Consider the following 24,152-nt stretch of genomic DNA (forward strand, 5'->3'; position numbering starts at 1 on the left):
AGAGCATCTACGACAACTTCAACGAAGACAGCCGACACACTGAACCCTCACCAACCACCCCCGACACCCGGAAACCAGCGATTGATGACTGGACAGCCCTCACCACCAAAGACACACTGAAGACAATGAAGTCAATCTACTCAGGGGCCCCCAAGGACCCCTGCCCCCACCTCATCTTCAACAGAGCCGCTAACACCATCGCACCCATGCTCTGCCACTGGAAACACGCCGAGGTCAACCCCTCCTGAAGAAACCCTTAGCGGACCCCACCGACCTCAAAAACTACAGACCCATCTCCCTGCTCCCTTTCCCAGCGAAAGTCATCGAGAAAGCCATCAACAGCCAACTCACCACATTCATTGAAGAACACAACATCCTCGACTCCTCCCAATCCGGCTTCAGAAAAAAACACAGTACGGAAACCGCCCTCCTCGCCGCAACAGACGACATCCGCACCCTGCTGGACAAAGGAGAAACGGTAGCCCTCATCCTCCTAGACCTATCAGCGGCGTTTGACACAGTCTCCCACCGCACCCTAATACACAGACTCTACGACGCAGGAATCCAGGACAAGGCCCTCGACTGGATCTGCTCCTTCCTCTTCGGCAGGACGCAACGGGTCAGACTCCCCCTTTCCTCTCAGACCCCTCACCTACCACCAGCGGAGTCCCCCAAGGCTCCTCCCTCAGCCCGATGCTCTTCAACGTCTACATGGCTCCACTTGCCCCCATCGTCAGAACCTACGGACTCAACATCATGTCATACGCAGACGACACCCAGCTCATCCTCTCCCTATCCAGCGAGCCCAACACCGCAAGACGCAACTTTCGAGAAGGCATGGAAGCCGTCGCCAAATGGATGAAAAACAGCTGTAAACAACTAAACACCAACTAAACAGAAGTACTCATCATGGGCCCAAACCCCGACGCCTGGAGCGACACCTGGTGGCCCACCGCCCTCGGAAACCCACCAACCCCCACAGACCACGCACGCAACCTGGGAATCATTCTGGACTCCGAGCTCAAAATGGACCGCCAGATCAACTCTGTCTCATCTTCCTGCTTCCACACCCTCTGCCTCCTTCATAAGACCTTCAAATGGATCCCCCTCGAACACCGAAAGACAGTCACTCACACCCTGGTCACCAGCAGACTCGACTACGGCAACGCACTCTACGCCGGAATAAACAAAAACCTCATCCGCAAGCTACAGAACATCCAGAACGCCGCTGCAAGACTGGTCCTCAACCTGCCAAAACACTGCCACATCTCCCAGCACCTGCGCACCCTCCACTGGCTCCCCGTCAAGGCGAGAATCCCCGTTAAGATGCTCACCCACGCACACAAGGCCCTCCTTGTGTGCGTGGGTGTCTGGACCAGCATTCCTGAACAGCCGGCTCAAATTCCACGCACCCCAAAGGACCATACGATCAGCCCAGCTCTCCTACGCTGAGGTCCCCCGCACCATAAAGACCAGATCGGGAGGCCGCTCCTTCTCCTTCCTCGCGGCCAAAGCATGGAACGCCCTTCCGCTCCACCTCAGACAGACAACCTCGCTCCCCATCTTCGCAAGAAACCTCAAAACCTGGCTCTTCGACAGACCCCCTCCTTGATGGAATGGAACCTGCACCCCCCACCCCTAGCGCATTGAGACCCTTACGGGTGAGTAGTTGCGCTTTAACAAACTCCTGATTGATTGATTGCGGCCACATTTCAGCCACTCACCCCTGTCTCACAACTGCTGGTGTTACTGGGTCTCTCAAAGCATGCCGGGGTCGCGGAGTGTCACAGGCGGGAGGCCATCTTTACAGTGGTGAGACTTCACCCCCTAGCCCCAAAAATCTTATAAAAAGCATCTGCATCTGGCTGTATGACTCTCTCACTATAGAATCTTGCTCTGAAATACATAGACTGCTGAGGAAAGAGTTAGACCTTATGCCCTTTCTTTTCCAAAGACTCATTGTACAGGCCCTGATTATCTCCCGGTTGGATTATAGAACTCTAAATACTTGCCTTCCCTACTTTGTAAAAAGCAGGTTACAGGCCATTAAAAATGCAGCAGCCTGCCTTCTTTTCAATATTCTGGGGTATCAGTCTGCAAAAAGGGCACTGGCTGACCTTCGTTGGCTCCCCATTGAGCAGCGGGCCTAGTTTAAAGATCTCACCATCACTCATAGGACCTTCCATAAAAAAGGACCTTTATGCATGCTTTCATTGACCCATAAAACCCTGGAAGGTCCTTAAGATAGGCAAATTTACTTCTTGTAAAGCTACCAAAAATCAAAGGAATAGGTTGGGGAGGCTGTTTTATAAGTACCTAGCCCCTAAATTGTGGAATGTTTTGCCAGTTGAATTACATCACATAGACTCAGAACCTAACTTCAGAATATTCTTGAAGACCTGGTTATTCGTTAATTAGCTGTCCCTTCACCTTCCATGTGGTGTCTAGTTTGAGGGTTATGCTGATTGGTGTAACCACTGGAAAGCCTTCGGGTAGCCATGTGCTTTATAAATCCTCTAGATTAGATTAGATTAGATTAGAATACACACTTGTCCCTCTGCCCACTTTATTTCCAGTTGCAGATGTTAGTAAAATGCAGAGGAGAAACTCCAATCCTGTGATGCTGCCCCTAGCCCTGGAAACATTCTGCAGACCCACAGGATGACTTGGAGACTAAAAAAAAAGAACAAGGATTAGCAAATCCAATGGATCTCGCCAACTTGCCCTATTGACACACAATGTGATGCTTTGCAGTGTGGGCTAAAGTTTTTTTTAAAGCTTTTGATGTAGTTGCATCCTTTTGTAGGCATGTGCACCACACATGTACAAGCCTACAAAATGATTCAGACAATTTTTTTTCAGTTACCCCTAAACATTACCCATCCCAAAAACACTCACTACTGCTAAACTCCTCCCAAGTTAAATGCAATTTTGGATTTTTCCTTAAAATGATCTTTCCTTTAAAATGTTTCTTACAGTTGATTTCATTTTTTGTAAAATGTTCTTTTCTTAAAACTGGTTTTCCATGATTTTGGTTCTTCTGGTGTAGGTTCTCTGTACGTTTCCCATTAATTCATACATTACTCTATGCCATTCAGAGGCCATTTTGGGGTTGTTTTTAGGAGTCAGGGATAGGTGGAGTTCGGGCATAGAATGGAGTATTTAGAGTTCAAAGTAGGGTGAAGTTTAAGGATGGTGTGGGTTTGTAAGGTTCAATGAATGGTAGAGTTTAACAAACACCAGAATGCTGAGGCAGGGCTGGAGTCCGACAATGAAGAAACACCCAGGGGCCATCCTAAATCGTCTGCTCAGTTGGCTTACAATCTGTAGCGGCAGTCCTGAGGCAGAATCTGCAACCTGCCTCCTAGTGTATTATCATGGTCTCTGGGTGGGTGGACTTGTTTGGAGTTGACAGCAGAACAGGGAGCGATAGAGGACAACCTGGTGTGGAACTGTTTGAGAGATTCACATACCTCCGCCGGCAGCTCTTCTGTGTGGGCTGCCACAGTATAGAGTCTGCACTGGGTCGCATTAGCTGTTCGACCTGGGGGAGTCTATGGCTGATCCAAAGCCCCGCAGTCGGCCCTGTACAGTGGGTGCTGCCTGTCTGCGGGAGAGAGAGAACTGTCGGAGGAGTGAACCAGTGATATTCACATAGTTTAGACAACAGCTTATGGAGCCCAAGGCTTGGGAAAGGGTGAGTGGCGCAGCTCCTGATCACAGAGCAGGAAATGTGACAGGCCCCTCCCCATAGATTTAACAGGCCACCTGTGGGTTTGAGGACACTGGAGGTTTCTGGGAATGAGAAGAAGGGACAAAGTCCTCCCCCCTGAGGGAATGAGCTAAGAGACACACATTCAAACTCTATTATGGACTGGAGATCAGGACAGTAGACTTAACTCTCCCGGCACAAAAAAGACCAGGCGGAACAGCCTGTGTAGTGTGAGCCCCTCTGATGAGGGAAGTGGTTGGAGTTTATTGGAGTGCCTCTAAACTGCTGGGTGGACCAAGTAGTCCACATCAGTACAAGGAATATTTCACTGCTTGAACAGCCCTGACAGTCCTTTGTGAAGCGAGGTTCAATTCTCCGAGGAACACACCTGTGGCAAGAGGTTCCCATTGGGGCAATTCACTGGACAAATCACTGAGTTTGCATTGCATTGAAGGAGATACTGGTATTACTGCTAGAAGGCTGTGGCTGGTCCCACTGGGGGTGGTTGGATTGCTAGTCTGATTGCATTGGGGGCTTGAGAAAAACCCATTGAAACTCCTTTGGAAGCACTTTTACCTGGCTGGTATTGATTTTGACGGATGTGGCATGATGGGTAAGGATAATGCATTCAAGCCACAACAGGCAACACCATAGCACAATATATGACACCACAGTCTCTCCTACAGGTAGACCGAAACACAAAAAATGATGGAGCAGGAGAAGGTTGTGGGGGGACCCTCTAGGGCTGAAATGTTGGCTGCCATTCAGGGCTTGCAAACTGTGCTTGAGTGGTAAAAAGAAATGTCACTGTGGATGTGAACCTACTACTGACAAACCTGTAAAAGGTGACTGAATGAGTACACATTGTGGAGGTCTCGGTTACTGACTTGTAGTTGGAGGTAAAGGTGTTGAAAAATCGGATTGCCAAAATTGACAACAACAGTTCAAGTCTTTGAAAGTAAGGTAGAAGATGCTGAAAATCGCAAATGGCACAATAACTTTCAGTTCCTTGGCTTCACAGAGTGGACAGAGGGAGAAGGCGCAGAGACATTTAATGAGGCATGCATTCATCATGAATAAAAATCACAGGGGCTGTCACAAGGTCCCTAAGGTCCAACCCCATCCTCTCGTCCTTCCGTAAAGAGTTAAAAACATTCCTTTTCAGAAATTAATACTTCCCCCCTGGCTCTCTCCCCCCGTCCCTCAGAGTACTATTTCCTCTACCTAGCGCTTGGACGCCCTCGGGCAGCAGTCGCGCTCTACAAAACCCCTTTCATTCATTCATTCATTCATTCATACATGGTTACGGTGGAAAAGGCCCACCGTGCTCTGACGGCAAGATCTCCACCCAGGTCCCTTTCTCGACTGAAAGTGAGAGCTATGATAGTTTTGATACTAATCCTTACCGACAGAGAGTGTATTCTGAAGATGACAACACAGCTAACATTTCAAAACCATCATATTACCATCTACCTGGATTATCCCAGTGAAGTGTAAACTCAATGGAAGTCTTTCTTATTGGTAAGGCAGAACCTCAAGGTCCTGAATCTGTAATACATTCTGCTGTTCTCGGTGTACCTGATGGTGATTTCCAAAGGCAAGAGCCCCTTCTTTGATCAACCTAAAGGGGTATGGGCCTGGTTTGAGAGGTGGGACAGGTTAGGACCAATGTTCCCTCTAATTTTTTTCCTCTGTGTGCGGCACTGGAGGGTCTCTGTGCGCTGCAACCATGGCTATGTGCGCCAGGAACCAAACCGCGCGTGTCTGCGGCACCAAATGGCACTCAAAATGTTTACTTTAAAAAGTGAAAAGATGATGCATTTTCACACATACAGAGCCACAATAAGGGTCTTAAGAGCAGTTTGCAAATTTATTGTATTGCCTGTATTTTCATTGTGCCTCTGACTGCTGTTGTCTGTCTTCCCCGCTGCCTGTACGTGGTCCATGCCCCGTTTTCTTCCCTCTGTTCCCCTCGCTATCCCCATGCTCTCTCTGCACGGTCTTTCCTTCTGTACTCCTCGCTGCCCAGTTTTCCCTTCTGTTTCCCTCGCTGCACCCGGGCCTCTCTGCCCGCTCTGCCTTCTGTTCTTAGCTGCCCCTATATTTCTGTATTATGCCTCTATGCCATTAGTTTTTTTTGCCCGTCTGCCCTCTGTGCCACTCGTTTTTGTGCCCTTCTGCCCTCTGTTCCACTCGTTTTTCTGGGCCTTTCTGCCCTCTGTCCCACTCGTTTTTGTGCTTTTATGCTCTGTCCCACTCGTTTTTTGTGCCTTTATGCCCTCTGTCCCAGTCTTTCTGCCCTCTGTCCCAATCGTTTTTTGTGCCTTTATGCTCTTGGTCCCACTCGTTTTTTGTGCCTTTCTGCCCTCTGTGCCAGTCTTTCTGCCCTCTGTCCCAATGGTTTTTTGTGCATTTATGTCCTCTGTCCCACTCGTTTTTTGTGACTTTCTGCCCTCTGTCCCACTCGTTATTTTGTGCCTTTCTGTCCTCTGTCTGTGTCCCACTCGTTTGTGCCTTTCTGTCCTCTGTCTGTGTCCCACTCGTTTTTGTGTGCCTTTCTGTCCTCTGTCAGTGTCCCACTCGTTTTTTGTGCCTTTCTGTCCTCTGCAGCCCTGCCAAGTATCACGCATCATGCGTTAGATTAACGCATTCCAGTGTGGTGATCTGCATCACCGCACTGAAATGCATTGTCACGCATATCTGATGTATCAACTGTCATTAGTGTGCTGGAAGTAAATAGGTGTGTGGCAGCTACCAGCACCCTACCTGTGACTGCCTCCGCTCTTCCCTCAGGCTTGGGGCACTCCCGTCGACTAACGCTGTGCTACAATGTATCTTAAATTTTGTGGCGCAGCGCCGCTCTTAGCGAGACAGCCTGACGTCACAGGCACCCCTGGTAGTGCCCAATAGCAACTACCGAGACAGCCTGCAGGGCCCGGACTGTTTTATAATTTGTCCATGGTGCCGCGGGGAATTTGTGAGTAAGGCAGGCGTGGCGTCTCACACAGCGCTGCTATTGTGTGTATTTTAATAGGGCCCATGCAGTGTCAAATTAATTATTGCTGAGCGGCGGGATGAGGGATAATTACGTGCAGTGTAGGTCGCCGGAGTGATGGCTGACCGAACATCAAACTGACATTGACCGTACACTCCAGTTGCAGCTGCCTCCAGGACAGTCGCAGGACTCGCAGCAACAGGCAAAGCCTGGACAGCGGCATTGCAAGCTACCCAAAACGATTGACGCAGGGGTGGTTTGGGCATGAACCTGGAGCCGGTTTCAGGAGAGTAACAGTCGCCACAGTCACGCACCTAACCGATTTGTATTGATGTTCTTGCTTTTCTGCATTCAGCAAAATGGGCTTGTTAAGTTTTCCGTGTTTGTAACCCACCAGTGAACCCCCGCGGTGGCTGCTAGAGTGGTTCAGCAGCCCAGGGCACACCAGTCCACAATCAGATGCTAGACGGCCCGTACAAATAGCTGCTTGCCTCAAACCAATTAAGTGAGTGCTGGGGTGTACTCTCACCCTACTTGAGCTATTTACTTTAAATTAATAGCGCTAGCAAGCGGTGACATTAAAGAGTCACACACGGGGATCTGAAACCTTGGCAGCTATGCCTCTGCCTGTGTCCCACTCGTGCCTTTATGCCCTCTTGCCTCCTGGTCCGCTCGTTCCCCAACGCCTGTGGCCTTTTGTTTAAATATTGCTGTTAATCGGAGCCCCTTCACGGGCTCCGATTAACAGCAATACTTAAACTAAATGCCACAGTCTGCCCGCGCTTTACTAACAAAAGCGAAGATTCTTTCCAAACACAGCGCGAGCAAACGCTGTGTTTGGAAAGTGTCTACGCTTTTGTTAGTAAAGCGCGAGGCAGACTGTGGCATTTAGTTTAAGTATTGCTGTTAATCGGAGCCCGTGAAGGGGCTCCGATTAACAGCAATATTTAAACAAAAGGCCACAGTCTGCCCCGCTCCCACACAGCCGCAAGCTCTCTAATCAACATCAGCCCCCCGCCTCCTTACCTGCATTCCTCACGCCAGCTCCACCGCAACCACTGAAAAAGTGCTCATGTTTGCGCCACTCGCGTTTTAAAAGCAGCGAGCGGCGCAACCCTCTAGCGATGGCCTGTGTGCGCGCTCCACGCTAGGTGGTGCGCGCTGACTTGGGGGGAAGTGCGCGCGCGCGCGCGGCCTAGAGGGAACGGTGGTTAGGACTATGGGCGGCAGAGGACTTTGGCCCTCACTGGGAACACCATGTCCTTAGGAGCAAAGGACAACCACAAGGATCAGACAGTGATCAGAATAGACAGAGATCGACACTCAGAGTTATAATCAGAGCTGTGAACGGGAGAGGAGACCTCCTCTAGTATGAATGGGACTCCCATGGGATCCCTTGTTTACTGGGTGGAAGGCGGGACAGACCCAAGTGACATTCGTACATCAACGGCTTCACAAATTGTGCGACCAGATTAAGAGGCACAGGTAAATAAAAGATCAGGTATGGGGTCTTTACAGGTATTACACTGATTGCTTGACTCTTGTGGGTTGTGTGCTGTATCTCTCAGATTCACTGATGCTGTTATTGAAAGGCACTGTTTGAAGACTGACGAAGAGTGAGAGGTGGCGGTGACTAATGTGGCCATTGATCTGCACAAGATGGTTCAGGCTGTCAGACTCAATGCGGCTGGAAGGTCCCTGAGTTGGCCAGCCCCTGGTTGACTGATCTCTCCCTGCTCGGAGTACAGCAAATTAGTTCTGAGGTTTGGGGTTCTGCATTTGATTTATGGCAATGCATGGGTTTAGTGCATGATCGCTCTCTGTGTGGGAGGGATTTGTAAGCATACCTCCAATGTGGGCCAAATCTAACCAAGTTGGTATTCCTCCCCTGCTACCTATATGTGTTGAGGAACTCTATTCTATATATAGATAAATGTATATTGACAACTACATTTTCTTGAATAGACTGGTTGATGTGTATAAACTGGTCTAGGCTAAAATGTGCTGTATGGTAAAATTGACTACACTTAAATTTCCATGGGTTGGGGGATGCCCAACCTGTTCCTATGTTAAACAGCAGCCCAACTCCAACATGTGGTTCACTGGTTTCAGAATGGTCCTAAATGGGCAAAGTCACTGGTGGCAGGCATGCACTCAAATCACACATCACAAGAGCAGTTCATGATGGGTAGAGAAGAACGGAGAGGTTTACCATATTTAATCTGACTGATAGCAGAAACTAAGCACAGGGTGGTAATCAAAGTTCAGAAAGAGTGTTCTTTGCAATGACTCATCTCTTTTGGTCCCTGAAACACTTCTGAAATATGCTCACTGATATGCCTTTCCTTCAATTTCTGGAGAGGGTCATGTATAACAGCAGGGGATCTGTCTATCAACAACAGATTCATATCCTCCTTAGAGGTGCATGAGCAGTTTGGATTGGGACCTAGCGGTTTCTGTAGTATGCAAGGTTGTCTCATAAGCCCTAAGGTATATAGGTCTCCTTTATGAAAGGACCCAAGAAAAAACATAGCATAGAGCAGCTGCTAAAGATGGCCAGATGTAGAAAACTATTCACAAACTTGTATGCAGCCTTGGTGTCGGATAGGGGTTTGAACTTTATCTGGATATTCAGAAATTATCAAAACATATATATTTCAATAATAATTATCTAAACCTGTGCAATGCATATTACATTTACGTCGTATCTTGAGCAGTTCTGGTAAAACAATTAAATATAAAGGCAATAATTGTAGTTTGTAATTGAAATAAGAATTAGATTGCTATTATTCAGTATTCTAATAAATAATTTTTAGACATCAACTTAATGGAGATTTGTTTGAGTTAAAGAGCCGTCACTAGAAGAAACACATTTTTTGTTGTTTAAGAACTGGGTGGTGTTTATCACACTAAGGGCCTGATTACGAGTTTAGCGGTGTCGGAGAGGGCCACCAAGCCACTGCCTCGCTCCCACAGAGCCAAACCCAACCACTGCTCACCATATTATGAGTTAATTTGTAGACTGGAGAACTGGCAGCCCCCCAACGGTGCAGTTTGAAGCTTCATAAGTGAGTCTTCAAACTGCACTGCTGCAGGACCGCCAGTGCATGTTCCTACATGCATGGTCTGACCAGTCCATGCCGTGCAAGTACAGGGGTGCATGCACACAAGGGGCACATGTTGTTCCCCCTGCATGCATCCCAGTGCATAGGGGCAGTGGTTTCCCCACCACCAGCTATTTCATGGCGGGTTCACTCCCATGAAAAGGCTGGCAGTGGGAAACTCATAGTGACACTACCATGCATATTGCTTTCCCAGGCCACAACGCAACCACAAGGGATCACGGATCCCTGGCAGTTGCGGCGATCCCAAAGTGCTTAGACCACCGTCCTCATAATACCATAATACAGTAGTCAGACCACTGGTGCAGGAGTCCCCGACTGCCACCACACCTCGTCTGGTAGTTTAGCAGTCCTATGTACTTGTCATGCCCTTGGTAAAAGCCTGGAAATACTTTTGTGGGTTGGCTGTGAAGAATTACCTAAAATTGTTGAACAACAGGTCAAGTGACCCAATGTATGTCTCCTATGTCTTTTCTAAAGTTTCCTTGTAAATCCTCTTTTATGTATGTTTTATTCCATGTGGTCAAATTACCACTGTTCCTTAAGCTTGGCAACTCACCCATTACATCCACATTACAGTGGATCTCATCAAGTGAGGATGGCAATTAGATTATGATAAAACCCCTTGTTTCTGGCACTAAAGCTAAAACGACAATGGTATGTCCTAATCACAGGTGTATTTTTTCAGGTCTTGGGTCCCACGGTTGGAGTGGTGGCGACCTGCAAAGGAGCGGAGATAGCCTTGGCCATGGCAACATTCCTAAAGCAGGTGGGAGCCACGATCTGTATCAATGGTACTAACAGCATCCACGCCATGACACTACGCTACCGGGACCTCTGCATCAATGGTTCTACATATATGTTGGAGTTTATTCGCATCACTGATTCTGGGGCAGTGGATATCTATGATATGTTTGTTGATCCCAGGAAACCAGAGCATCAGGACAGTCAGCTCCCTGTGGAGAGAGCCTCTTGTCCCATACTCTTCATCGTGGGTGGTGATGACAGGATCTACAACAGCAAACTATATGCGGAGGGGGCTCTTGCGCGGCTGAAAAAGAACAGGAAAGAGAATGGTCACCTCCTGTTCTATCTGGGAGCTGGACACCTAATTGATTCTCCGGGGTCCCCCCTCTGCAGGATATCCTACATCGGCAGTTTTTCCCAGCCAGTGGTGTGTGGAGGGGAGTTAGAAGCCCATAGCAGGGCACAGGAGCATTCATGGAAGGAGATCCAACGCTTGCTCCACCACCATTTAGGACAGTCAATTTACAGCAAGCTGTGAAAGCCTGTATATCTTTAAATAGAAACAAAAAATGAAAATTTATAGGAGCATGATCTATTTACTGGAGTCTATATAATAAAGGAAAACCAACAAAACAGTATAATTTTATTTTTAACCCTTAAAACATTTTCAGAAATGCAGTATGAATTTTGTTTCCACAATTGAGGGATGCATAAATGCACAAAGTATGGAAATTCATAAAACATGTTTGTGTCTCTGTATCTGGACAGGGAAATGTGCAACAGTCCAAGTTACACCCTTGTGCAACAAAATGGGGCAGGATGTGGCTTGGCCATAATGATGTATACCTTGTCCAGTTAGCGATGTGCAGCAGTCTGATGCCTATATATCTATGGCTATATTTATGATTTGAGTGGTGCATAGCAGCACAGCAAGTGACCTTGCTTCGTTTCCCTGCATCACAGGTAAAGGGCAGGAATGTCCAGTATTTACCAAATACAGCGCATTCCTCTCCTTTTCCCTTGCACTGGTGCTGTTTTGCCAGCCTAGCATGGTACAAGTGTGCCTGTGCTTTAGGCATGATTGTTTTGTGCAGGAAGGCATACATTGTTGCACAGAAAGGATACTGCAATACTTTTCCTCTTTGTATGTCTGTTACAGAAAGCAGCACAAATAGAAAGAGGAAAAAAGAGGAGAAACAAACATATTTCTCCCCATTCCCAGGTTTTACAAAGTCTTGTAAATCAGGAAATGCATAAAAAAAACATGGGAGTTGCAATGCCATGGAAGGCCTACCCAGGGCAGAGTAACACAACAATTTGATTTGTGCTGTGTTGCATTACTCTATATTTTTGGAGCCACTCCAAGCCACGCAGAGAGGCTTTGTGTAACTTTAAAAATATGACTGAAGATTTACGTCACTATTGCAACAAGTTGCGTGGTGCTAGAACGACGCAAATCAGGTCATATATATGGCCCCCTGCTTCAAGTTGCACAAATCTAATCTTAGTAAAGTATTGAGCGAAGTTGCGAGGAATCACATGTTGCCTCTGTGTATTTGATTGTCTCAAGATACTTCTTCACTTGTGTCCAGCACAAGCACATCTGTAGGTGTGAGTTAAACCCTTTCCTAAGTTCTATCAAATATGGTCTTCCAAAAAGATATGTGTTGTTTGATTCCATCTTTGAAACGTCTAAGTCAACTGAACACTTTCTCATGGTAACTAGTTATTGAATGACTAAATCCAGATCCGGGTTTCCTTTTTATGTCAATATTATCCCCATTAGCTCCCAGCCACATCCACAGGTAAGTATGGCAGGAACCATCTTTCCTATGTATTTTTATTGTTCTATTCCCTTGTTTAAAACCCCAGCCGTGAGCTGATTTATGCGAATGTCTGACAAAATATCGATGGACAGAAAATTGACCTACAAAAATATTGACACAGAAATACCAAGTCAAAAATATCAAGGTCCTATCTACATAAAGGTAAGTACAAAATTATTGAGCAAAAAAATGTCGTAAAAAATATCGAGGTTAAAAATATCGTTTTTTAAAATCTTTTAATAATGTAAAAATTAGTAAATAATACATATAATTAAAACAAATATAGATATAAATATTAAAACATATTTAAAAATAATAACTATTACATATAGGGGTCAATCCAGATTCAGTAAAATCCCCTACGAATAGTTGTACGGAGCGTATTAGCAGTACAAATTGTACACCTTCAATGTCACCGTACGTACGATCAAGTACGATACAAACCCAAAGCACATCTCCGTACGAACCATACCAAACACCATACAACATTAAAAATACATAAGATTTGTATCCGGGTCATGCAGTACCCGACGTCCGTATGTAAACAAGCAGCATTTCCCAGCCCAGCAAGTACGATTTGCGTTGACGACACTCCGTACGACCCTTTTGCTACGGGAGCTGAAAACATCCGTAAAAGCAGAGTCCGGGCCGTACCGCACGCAGGTATGCGACATACACGCCATGAACTCCATTGTCCGTGTCATCCCAGTCCTGTACGCCTACAACCGGGTGCACAGAAACCGTTGACGGCGCAGACAGTGAGTATAATGTACCGTAACAATGGAAGTGTACTTGTACGGTGCTTCACACTTGTACGGTGCTTCACACGCTCGCGTATATCGCCATTGCAATAGTGCTGTGAGCCGCACACACGCCATGAATGTTGGGGTACAGTGTGTCACACGCTCGCGTATATCACCATTGCAATAGTGCTACGAGCAGCACACACCCCATGAATGTTGGGGTATGGTGCGTTTCACGCTCCCGTATGGCACCAGTGCAATAGTGATAGAAGCTGCACACACGTCATTATTGTTGGGGTACGGTGAATCACACGCTCGCGTATGGCACCAGTGCCATACAGATACTAGCCGCACACACGCCATTAATGTTGGGGTATGGTGCGTGACATCTGAGGGGTGGGTGGAAATGACTCCCAGCAGTGTCCAGACATATGGGGGTGGGTGCAGTGGACTCCCAGCATAGGCCAACAGTATGGGGGTGGGTGCAGAGTGGAGGAGTGTGGCTCAATGGTTAGAGCGGCAGACCTTGATGCAGAGTTCTGGCCAGGGACCAGGGTTCGATTCCTGCCTCAGCGGGTCTCTGGCTCATAAATTCCTCTGACCGGATATTCTCGCCTCAGTGCCTATTCTAAGCATGGGCCCCACGCTGCAACTCTGGGCAATAGCTTGCTTAATCTCCACAACGGCCCCAACAGCGCGAGGGATGCCTGGTTTCACCATGGAGGTGCCCAGGAGTGGACACTTCACAACGAAAGCCAGGAAGGGTTCCTGAGCGGTATGAGTACAAGAGCCGGGACACCCCGGTCCGGGGTAGCTGTGCGCTATACAAGTACAACAAGTGCGCTATACAAGTACAGAGGACTCCCAGTAGTACTCAGACATGTTGAAGGTTGGTGCAGAGGACTCCCTAGCATAGTCCAGACATATGTGAGGGTGGGTGCAGAGGACTCCCAGCATGCCAGACAATATGGTGGTGAGAGGCTCTACCAGCATGTGTCAAGAGGTGACTCCCAGCAGTAGGCCAGACATATGAGGGGTGGGTGCAGAGGACTCCCAGCAGTGTCCAGACATATAGAGGTGTTGTGTGCAATGTTCTCCCAGCCAGTGGTCCTCAACATATGAGGGTGGTGCAGAGGACTCCCAGCAGTGGCCAGACATAGTGAGGGGTGGGTGCAGAGGAGAGGACTCCAGCAGTGGCCAGACAATGTGAGAGGGTGGGTGCAGAGGGACTCCCAGCAGTGTCAGCCACATATGAGAGGTGGTTGCAGAGGACTCCCAGCAGTGGCCATACATATGAGGGGTGGGTGCAGAGGACTCCAGCAGTGGCCATACATATGAGGGTGGGCAGGACTCTCCAGCAGTGGCCATACATATGACATGTGTCAGGACCCATCATGCCAGACATTGTGCTCTGCAGACAGTATCTAGAGGGTGGGTGCAGAGGACTCCTAGCAGTGTGGGGTGTAGAGGACTCCCAGCATAAGCCAACAGTATGGTGGTGGGTGCAGAGGACTCCCAGCAGTGGCCAAGCATATGAGCGGTGGGTGCAGAGGACTCCCAGCAGTGGCCAGACATATGAGGTGTGGGTGCAGAGGACTCCCAGCAGTGGCCAGACATATGAGGGGTGGGTGCAGAGGATTTCTAGCAGTGTCCAGACATATGAGAGTTGGGTGCCGAGGACTCCCAGCATAGGCCAACAGTATGGTTGTGGGTGCAGAGGACTCCCAGCAGTAGCCAGACATATGAGAGGTGGGTGCAGAGGACTCCCAGCATAGGCCAACAGTATGGGCATGGGTGCAGAGGACTCCCAGCAGTGCCCAGATATAGGGGGGTACATCATCAGCATACCACAACTACATGGGGGTATGTGCACATCTCTAACTTGTGACTATAATGATAATGCCATACCAACATTTACAGCAGTGTCACACTCCCTGGAGGATGGATTACTTTCACACATTGCGTGACACACCACATGTGGGTGTGATGTTAAATCCCACATGCATACCCACGCATGGAGGTTGCTGGCTAAATACATACCCTACCATCATGACACAATAGTGTATAGTGATGTACCAGCCCACCAAACAAAGAGAGCAAAAGGGAACACACACTGTTATGTACATCCCTGGGCTGATATGAATCTCCAGGTATACTTCGTTTGTTTGCTGCCAAGCGCATTGCTGGACTTGCGCTCACCTCCTGTTTCCTGCTTCCTGCTCCTGTTTCCTGCTCTGCAGCTCGCCGCACCCGCTCCGCGGGTGCCGCTTCGTCGAGGGTCCTTGTGCTGACTCTGCCTGCTTCCAGTGGGGGTAACCCAGTTTGAACTTTGGGACTTCAGGGCTGCGAGCGTGCAGGGACTACCTGACCCAGGTATCCCTGCGAGACCGTGGTCAGCTTCCGGTCCGCTCTCCCTGGAGCTCCGCCCCCCGCCCATCGGAGGGCCGTTAAAATCACCTGGGCTTGCCATTGACCCCTGGGATACTTCGTTTGTTTGCTGCCAAGCGCATTGCTGGACTTGCGCTCACCTCCTGTTTCCTGCTCTGCAGCTCGCCGCACCCGCTCCGCGGGTGCCGCTTCGTCGAGGGTCCTTGTGCTGACTCTGCCTACTTCCAGTGGGGGTAACCCAGTTTGAACTTTGGGACTTCAGGGCTGCGAGCGTGCAGGGACTACCTGACCCAGGTGTCCCTGCGAGACCGTGGTCAGCTTCCGGTCCGCTCTCCCTGGAGCTCCGCCCCCGCCCTTTCTAACCACTATAAACACTGTCTGTTCTCCCGCAGCGCGGGACGCAGCCCGGGGCAAAGACCGGCCGTTTGAGGCTGTTCGAGGACAGAGAGGACTGGACTGGGCCACCCCTCTTGGCCTTTAATCTCCGGTCCATAGACTACCTAACATGGCATCCCGTGAGTACAAGGAAAGGGCTGCCAAATCTAAACTAAAAAATGGCACCCTAGATGACTTTATTACGAGGACTCACACAGCCATAGACACAGAGATTGCTAAAATGCAGCACCGAGTTTCTATTGAACTGGATGCTGCAAGGAGACTGTCACAGGAGCTAGCAGCGGCAAAGAAATCCTCATTAGGGCCAATAGCTTTTGCCAAAACCCCTGATCGTTTAATTGGCCCACCTCTTACCCTGATTGAAACTAGGGCAGATATTCACCAGCCATTAGTACCCACTACATCTATACCAATTGAGGACCTACCGCCAGTATCCTCTAACTCCCTAAATATCACCATGGTTGAGTTAGATGGGGAAGGCAATGAGGGTAAGGGAGGTCTCCCGGAAACGATGTCAGGACTGAAACCCGTAGAGTTGATTGGGAGAAACTCTGGGAGCAAACATCAAGGGCCAAATACTAAAAGGAAGCGTAAAAACTTAACAGCGTACGCAAGGAAAAAGGCTAAGATTGCCAAAGCACAGTTATCCACCAAGGTTTTATCTCCGTTATCTCCGTTATCCAATTAGTAACACTCAGCCTCCCGTTTTAACACCCGAAATTGACACAGACTCACTGGTGATAACTCATGATAATAAGAATCTCGTAATAGAGAATGAAACAAGTGGGGTGCCACTCTGTGTTATAAAAGGGAAAGATGTTGAATTCCTAACTGTGGTATGGGAAACACTTAAAAAACTCTTAAACCCTTTTGAAAATAAACTTTTACAGATAGGTTCCCAGCTTTTGAACATGGAAAAAAGCATTTCCAATCTAGATAAAAAATCAACTAATAAACAAGATAAGGACCCCATGGCCAGTTTTGAGAAGTCGATAAAAGGCCTGTTGAATCCCCTGATTGAAAAAACTCAAGTTTAATCTAAAATTAGATCAACTAGAGTTTTTAACATCTAAAAATACTGCTCTATTGGAGAGTCTTGTGGGTAATAGTAAACAACCACTTATTACTGGGGGAAAAAATAACTCTAGCTCAGTAAAAACGGGCGCTAAGAATAGTCAGATTCAATTACAGCAACCTAAAACTGCAGATCTGAACCGTATTACTCCTTGTATAGCGCCAGCTACTACATCTAAAACTAAGCCGCTGACCACTACAGACTCTAAAGTTAACAACCCCATGGTGGTCGCTACACTGACAAATATAGCTGCCCCTACCCTACCAAATACTGAAGGGAAAGTAATGCCAGTTACTAAACAACCGGTTCCGAGCAAAACCCCCTTACAGGGTAAACAGATCTATGTAAATATACCCCCGGAGTCTGCCCCGTATATGGCAATTCTGACAGGTGTCCCATTAATTGCAGAGAATAAATATGAGACAAAGGAGGACCTTTTAAATAAAACAAAATTTTGGCTAAACACCAATAGGCCCCTAACTGAAGATACTGCCACAAAAATCCTAAGCGTACGGAGGGTTCCCTGGGTGGGGCCAAGCAAAAAAGACCTGGAGGGAGATTGTATCTTGATTAATTTTAGAGACATTTGGGTCAAGGATATTATTTGTAGTAAAGCGAGGTTTGGTAGAATGGGTGACATTCAATGTGTGGGACTTGAATACTTTTATCCCAACCTTTATCAGACTGCCCCAAACTCCAACTATCGCGGGTATAGAACAAATGGGAAAAATCATATGGGTTGGGCATATAACCGGAATAGGAATCAAGGCCCACAAAATTATCACGTCCCATGGTATGAGACAAATGGCCCGTTTATGGGACCACCAAGTATGGCCCCTTTCACACAAGTTCCTTTTAACCCACAAAGACCAAGGTTCCAAGGCGCAGAGTACCCAGGATGGTTCCCAAATAACAATAACAATAATAATATCCCATTGATGAACCGCTTTGACCCATTAATGGGTATGGATGGGGTTGACTGACCACTAACTGGGCTTCAATGCAATGTGCCTAACACCTTAGATGCGCCTAACATTCATGAATCGGGAAAGAAGGGAAATTTAGGGATACCTTGTTATGATGAGTCAGCGTTGGTGACTGTTGATGGTGATACCATGAGTATTGCCTCTCCCCACGTAGAGAATGTAGTCACGTCTGGGGGAAATATCTGCCTGGGCCATGAAAAGCATACATCTTTACTCCCTGAACAAGATCTCCCTAGCACAAAAGAAGTCCTGGGGAGTAACCTTGGAATACAGGGGCCTTCTTCTTCTTCTTCTTCTTTAATATCCATAATATCTTGGAATATCTCCGGTCTAACAGGTAGATTGAAAGATGAGGCATGGCTGGATTTTGTGGAGGCACATGGAATCCTATGCTTACAGGAGACGTGGTCCGGGTCCTCTTGCGACATTGAAGGTTTTCAATTATTCAACGTTTTGGCTGTTGCATCCACATCAGGGAGGGCAAAGGGTGGCATAACAACAGCATTGTCTATTAAACTGCAGAGGTTGAAAACTTCGAAATTGGTGGAGACAAACTGGTACCAACTACTGCTGTTAGAACATCTCTTCCCGGAACCTGTGTTGTTAATCAATTGGTATTATAACATCTTTAACGGACATGACATCTCGATAATACAAAGCTTGGAGGACTCAGTGGATAAAGAACGCAGCAGGTACCCTTCATCGTCGCTCATCTGGGTTGGCGACTTTAACTGCACTTTGTGCAGTTTTGGAGGTTCGAATGTCTGTGGACTAGAGGATTCAAATGCCCAGCCCCTGACCCATTTTAAACACACCCCCCAGGGGGATGGTTTGAATAATATTATCATCAAGAACGACTTGTGTGTGGTAGACCCTCGGTCTGCCCCAGATACTCCGCATATACCTACTTTTCAGGGCACAAGGGGGGAGATGAGTACAATTGACTTTGTCCTGGTGTCTAGTAGCTTTTTTAAGTACGTTGATAAGTTGGAAGTAGTGGCCAATCCCGCAAGTGATCACAATCCCCTAGTGTTGTCATTGTATGTGCCAATAGAAGAGCCACCAAGGATTTGTGAACAGCAAATTAAGTACAGTAAAAATCAGGGTGTGACATTGAAATGGGGGAAGGTAAACGCGACAAAACTGGAAGAAGACATTGTTGTAAATTGTAAATTGGAAATGGAATCATGTCTAGGCCCAGTATCTGACCCCCATCAGGTTATTGAAAGCTTTGAGAAACTGTGTGGTTATGTAGCAGAGCACCTTAAGAAACCCAAGAGGAAGGGAGGCCAAAGGGCCTTTAGGTGGTTTGATTCCGTGTGCTCAGCTACCCACCGAACGCTTAAACTAGCCCTGCACCAAAAGCCAAGAAACAAAGAGCTTGTAAGGCTCAGTAGAAAGGCCTATAGGGATGCTATTACCAAAAGAAAGCAGGACCTAACAAACAATGCCTGGGAAGACATTGAGAAGGCTGCAGAACTAAAAGATAGTAGACTCTTTTGGGAGGTTTTAAATCGACCACTCTTTAAAAGCGACAATAACGAATCTATAGTTATGCAGGTTACCGCTGAACAATGGGTCGATCACTTTACTAAGATTTTTTATCCGAAATCCATTTTAATAAGGGAATGTACGGATAGGACAGGGGATTGGGTGGCACCCCCCTCGGCTTTGACCCTCAGCTCTTCACTTACACTGATAGAGATTGAGGAAGCTTTAGGGAAGGGAGCTCGCCTAAAAGCTCCAGGCCCAGACGCTGTTCCCTTGGATCTTTTTAAATCTAATGTTAGTTTGTGGGCACCCATATTACTAAATGTTTTCAAGGCTGTTGTGGTTGGGCGCATCCCAGGTACATGGGAGGAGGCAACTGTAGTGCCGATTTTTAAAAAGGGCGATAGGTGTGATCCACGTTGCTATCGCCCGATCTCTCTATTAGATGCCTCATGTAAAATCTTGGGTAGGGTAATCCTAGCAAGATTAGAAAGTTGGGCTGACTCCACAGGAATCATAGTTGACTCTCAATATGGTTTTAGGCGCGGTAAGGGGACTAATGAGCAGTGCCTAAATTTGGCACTAATCTTAGGCAAGTATATGAAGGCAAAAAAATCCTCAGTACATCTTGCCTTCATGGACTTGACAAGTGCATTTGATACTGTTTGCAGACACAAGTTATGGCGGATGATGGATGATATGGGCTTTGAGGAATCCTTGGTCACATTACTCCGCAGGTTACATGCAGCAACAACTGTATTAATTAGATTTGGTCCTGGAGGAGAAATAACTAAACCAATACCTTCTACTGAGGGTGTGCGTCAAGGATGCATTTTGGCGCCTTTTCTTTTTCTCGTTTACACAAATGGGTTAGAAAATTATCTGCTAAACCAGGGTTGCGACTTCCCAAAAATCAATGGTAAAAGTATTCCCATGCTCTCTTATGCAGACGATACTGTCCTAATGACATTAACCGGAAATAGCATGCAAGTATGTTTAGACGCTTTTAATACATTCATGCTTAACCTTGATTTAAAGGTAAATTTTGAAAAATCTTTCGTAATGTCTTGTGGGCCCAAAAGGTCAAATATTAGGAAGTTCGTGGTAAATAACCGCATAATTGGAAAGGTGGAAAACTTTAACTATCTTGGTAACTTGTTTAATAGTAAACTAAGTTGGACGCCGGTTATGAAGGTTCGTGCCCAGAATATGACAAGGGCCATAGAGGGCATTTTTCGCTTTTGTAGCAAATTAGGGCAAAAACATGTCATGCACCTTAAAACCCTCTATACCTCAAAATGTCTATCAATGGCCACCTATGGGGCAGGGGTGTGGGGGACTGAAACACCATCTGTTAAACAAGTGGCGGAAAATAATTTTATAAAACGGGTTTTATCAGTCCCAAAAAGTTGTTCGAACATTGTCTGCCACAAAGAAATTGGCATGGTCAGTGTTTCTGATACGATTTGCTTGTCCCCTCTATTGTTATGGTGCAAAGTTTGGAAATCTGAAGACCTGCAACTTACTAAAGACATTATCATCGATTGCATGGCTTCAGAAAATTCAAAATGGATCCCATGGTTGTCTTACGTTCGTAATATGCTAAACAAGATTGGACTGGGTTCCTATTATGACAACCCTGAAAAGATAGAGGGAAACTACAAGGCGGATATAAAGGCAATGTATCAGAAATCATTGAATTCATCACCGTTGAATCCACCACTTTTGGATGATGTTTTTGTTTATGCCCGTAAACCCCAAACCCAGTTTTATTTAACATTCACCCTAAATGGTCAATGGCGATTCCTACTAACAAGGTTCAGACTGGACATTTTACATTTTTTGCTTGCATTCCCGAAACAGGGGGGTTGGTGTGAGAGACTGCCCCCTTGTCCATGTAACAATAGGGATAGTCAAAGCACTATACATCTGGTCCTTTTCTGCTCCTTATATCAAGAACCAAGACTTCGGTTTATTAGACCAATACTGAAGGGGAGGCAACCCTGTACCTATAAAGAAGGGTATGATTATTTGTTAGCATTATCCTCCGTAGAAACCTAGCTGTGCCATGCTAAATTTTATTAGAACTTCGTTAAAGATCAGGAGGGCCTACGGGTAGCATTACACTGTATAGAATATTCCCTGGTTAAAATTATGTTTTTTACATTTTATGGTCATTATTATGTTCTTATAAATTGGGAAAATGTGTTCTTTAACAAGAACTTTTTATCATGATGTATTATGAATTATATGCTCAGAACTTTTATGATTCATTTTATGTATCGAATAAAGTTTTTTTGAAAAATGAATGTCCAGGTGGTGGTCAGACCACCAAGATGCAGTCTCTCATGGAAGGAATAGGGTTGAAAACCCTTAGGTACAATGCTCAAAATTGTGAGTTATGTGCCCAAAGACCCTGCAGAACAATTCCCACAATAGGGGTAGGCTGTGATAACACACATGCATAGTGGAAAAAAGGGTGAATGTGTCCATGAAGGCATTTGTACAGACTCAAAATACAAGTACAGTGAGTAGCATGGATGGCACAGACGAATGAGCAGTAAACATCTGTGAGCAGGCATGGCCATTGCTGAAGGGAACCGTCATCAAAAAAGGAAATGTGCACACATGTCAGCGCAATAATTGTGCAACTGTCTGCAGTGAAGATCTCAGGCGTCACAGAGGAAGGAACACTCCTTGGCACAATGTCTCTAGCCAAACGGGACACACTGTAAGGACCCGCAGAGCTCAAGTGGCTTCAATCACCCATGGCGAGTCCAATTGTAGTAGAATTAAGGCAGCAGGGGCTTTATGGTCCGAGCTAACGCAAATTCGGCACTCCAGGATGGCCAACGGGTTCGCGCTCGGGTCAGCAGTCTAGTCTTTGAATGAGTCATCATCGGAGTTCAGGTGCGGTGAGCGCTAGATTAGAACTGCACACTTCACCGCGGATTTTATCTGAAGAGGAAGCGTCATTGAACTTCGGAGGTTATCTAGTAGGCATAAATCGTAGTACGCGTTGGGCAAGTGTATTAGTCCCGCTAACGCTGAGTTGTATAAGAGGTTATCTTGCCTGCAGAGCAAATTGAACGGAATTCGTTTTTCTTTCGAAGACGTCTCACAGAGAAGTTGGCAGTCGTGTATCTGTGAATAGATAACGACAATATCAGAGCTAAGTCACGTATACAAAACCAAGATACAGAATTAATTGTTGTAGAAATATTTAGACAATAGTTACCTTGAGTGCAAATATAGTTTCCTAGGAAATAATATTCTAGAAGAAGTCAAATTCCATTTCTGGAAAATACATATATCAGCAACTAAAAGACAAAAGGCTTATAACAAGCTAATCAGTATAAGATAGAAAGAATACACGAGAGAAAGAAGAAAATACAGTGCTGTTTGATTAAACCAATGAGTGAGTACAGGAATATTAAGAGTATAATTAAGGCCAGAGGTGTAGCAAATAGTGTGATAACTAATGTTAATTGAATACACAGAACAGTCAGACAGGACGAGAGAGAAAGAGTCATTAGAAAGAAGACAACACATCAGTCAGATAAATAATAAGTGAGTACAGAAAATAATCAAAGTATTATAAGGGTCAGAGGTCTTATTAAAGGTGTGTTAACTAATGTTAATTGAATGCGCAGAGTCATTAAATTAGAGAAGAGAGAAGGTCATTAGGAAGAAGACGAGTCACCTCACGGTTCCACTGTGAATGTACAACAGAGGGCTATGAGTGGTGAAAACAGAACCTAATGAAAACCAATAGGAGAGAGGCTAGTTCTTGGAAGCTATAGGTAGGTGTACATAAAAAAGAAAAATAACAGAGTAAAAACAGAAGTGAGAGTTTTAGAGTAGGAAGTCTCAGATTGTAAAATAATTGTTTCGTTACAGGTATCCTATCGAACAGTCTACAGGATAGACTAGACAAAAAAGGACCAGCCAAGACAGTCTCTTCTCTTCTCAGTTTGGTATTTTATCCATTTTCCCCCTTCCCCTAAGATAACAATGTAGAGTCTCGTCACTAATTGAGCTCTGGGTTGTTGTCGGGGTGGATTTGGGACTAGGCATCTCTGTTCCTGTGCGGCCAAGTAAAGATAAGTTCTTCAGGTCTGACACACACACAACCAATGATTAATTGCAGAGACATTGTGAAGCCACACAGATACCATGGTCCACCTCATGACCTTCAACAAAAGACATCTTTCAGAACCCCAAAACATTACCATGATACCAACTCCAGGGCCCTCACCATCAACATCAAGTACCTGAAATGCAATAGTGTAGAATGCAAAATAAAAGGCTTTATTCAGCTTCACATTTAAATACATCCAAAAATTAATCCAAGCTCTAATAAGACCGATTGCCAGCCCATAGTCCTTTACAAAGTCCTTTGGGGGACGTTGGGGAGGTCGTCTAACCCAAACTTGCCCTCACAGGAATGACCTAATGGGCTGATAACCCTTGGGGGACATCATCGGGTTCTGGACCAGGCACCGCAGGGACAGTAGTGGGAAGGGTAGGTGTGGTGGGTGCAGGGTGGAACGTATCGTCCTCAGTGGCTTGTGCAGTGCCAAAGGTGGAAATGTACTCGGCGCTGCACACTGCTGCCAGTTCTTCAAGCCCACCCCTGCACCTGGGGACACTATGGGAGTGGAGGTAGAG

General features: G+C 46.4%; 1 protein-coding gene across 1 annotated transcript in view; it reads left to right on the plus strand.

Moving 5' to 3' along the window:
* LOC147740937 (acyl-coenzyme A amino acid N-acyltransferase 1-like) overlaps positions 1-11,130 on the plus strand; it is a 44,085-nt gene extending 32,955 nt beyond the window's left edge. Inside the window, exon 3 of the mRNA XM_086952222.1 lies at positions 10,518-11,130. Coding sequence (XP_086808348.1) covers positions 10,518-11,114 — 597 coding nt within the window. The 3' untranslated portion in view covers positions 11,115-11,130. The remainder of the gene's footprint in view (positions 1-10,517) is intronic.
* The last annotated feature ends 13,022 nt before the right edge of the window (positions 11,131-24,152 follow it).

The sequence above is a fragment of the Lissotriton vulgaris genome, chromosome 1_1 (assembly GCF_964263255.1).
Source record: "Lissotriton vulgaris chromosome 1_1, aLisVul1.2, whole genome shotgun sequence".
Taxonomy (NCBI): Eukaryota; Metazoa; Chordata; class Amphibia; order Caudata; family Salamandridae; genus Lissotriton; species Lissotriton vulgaris.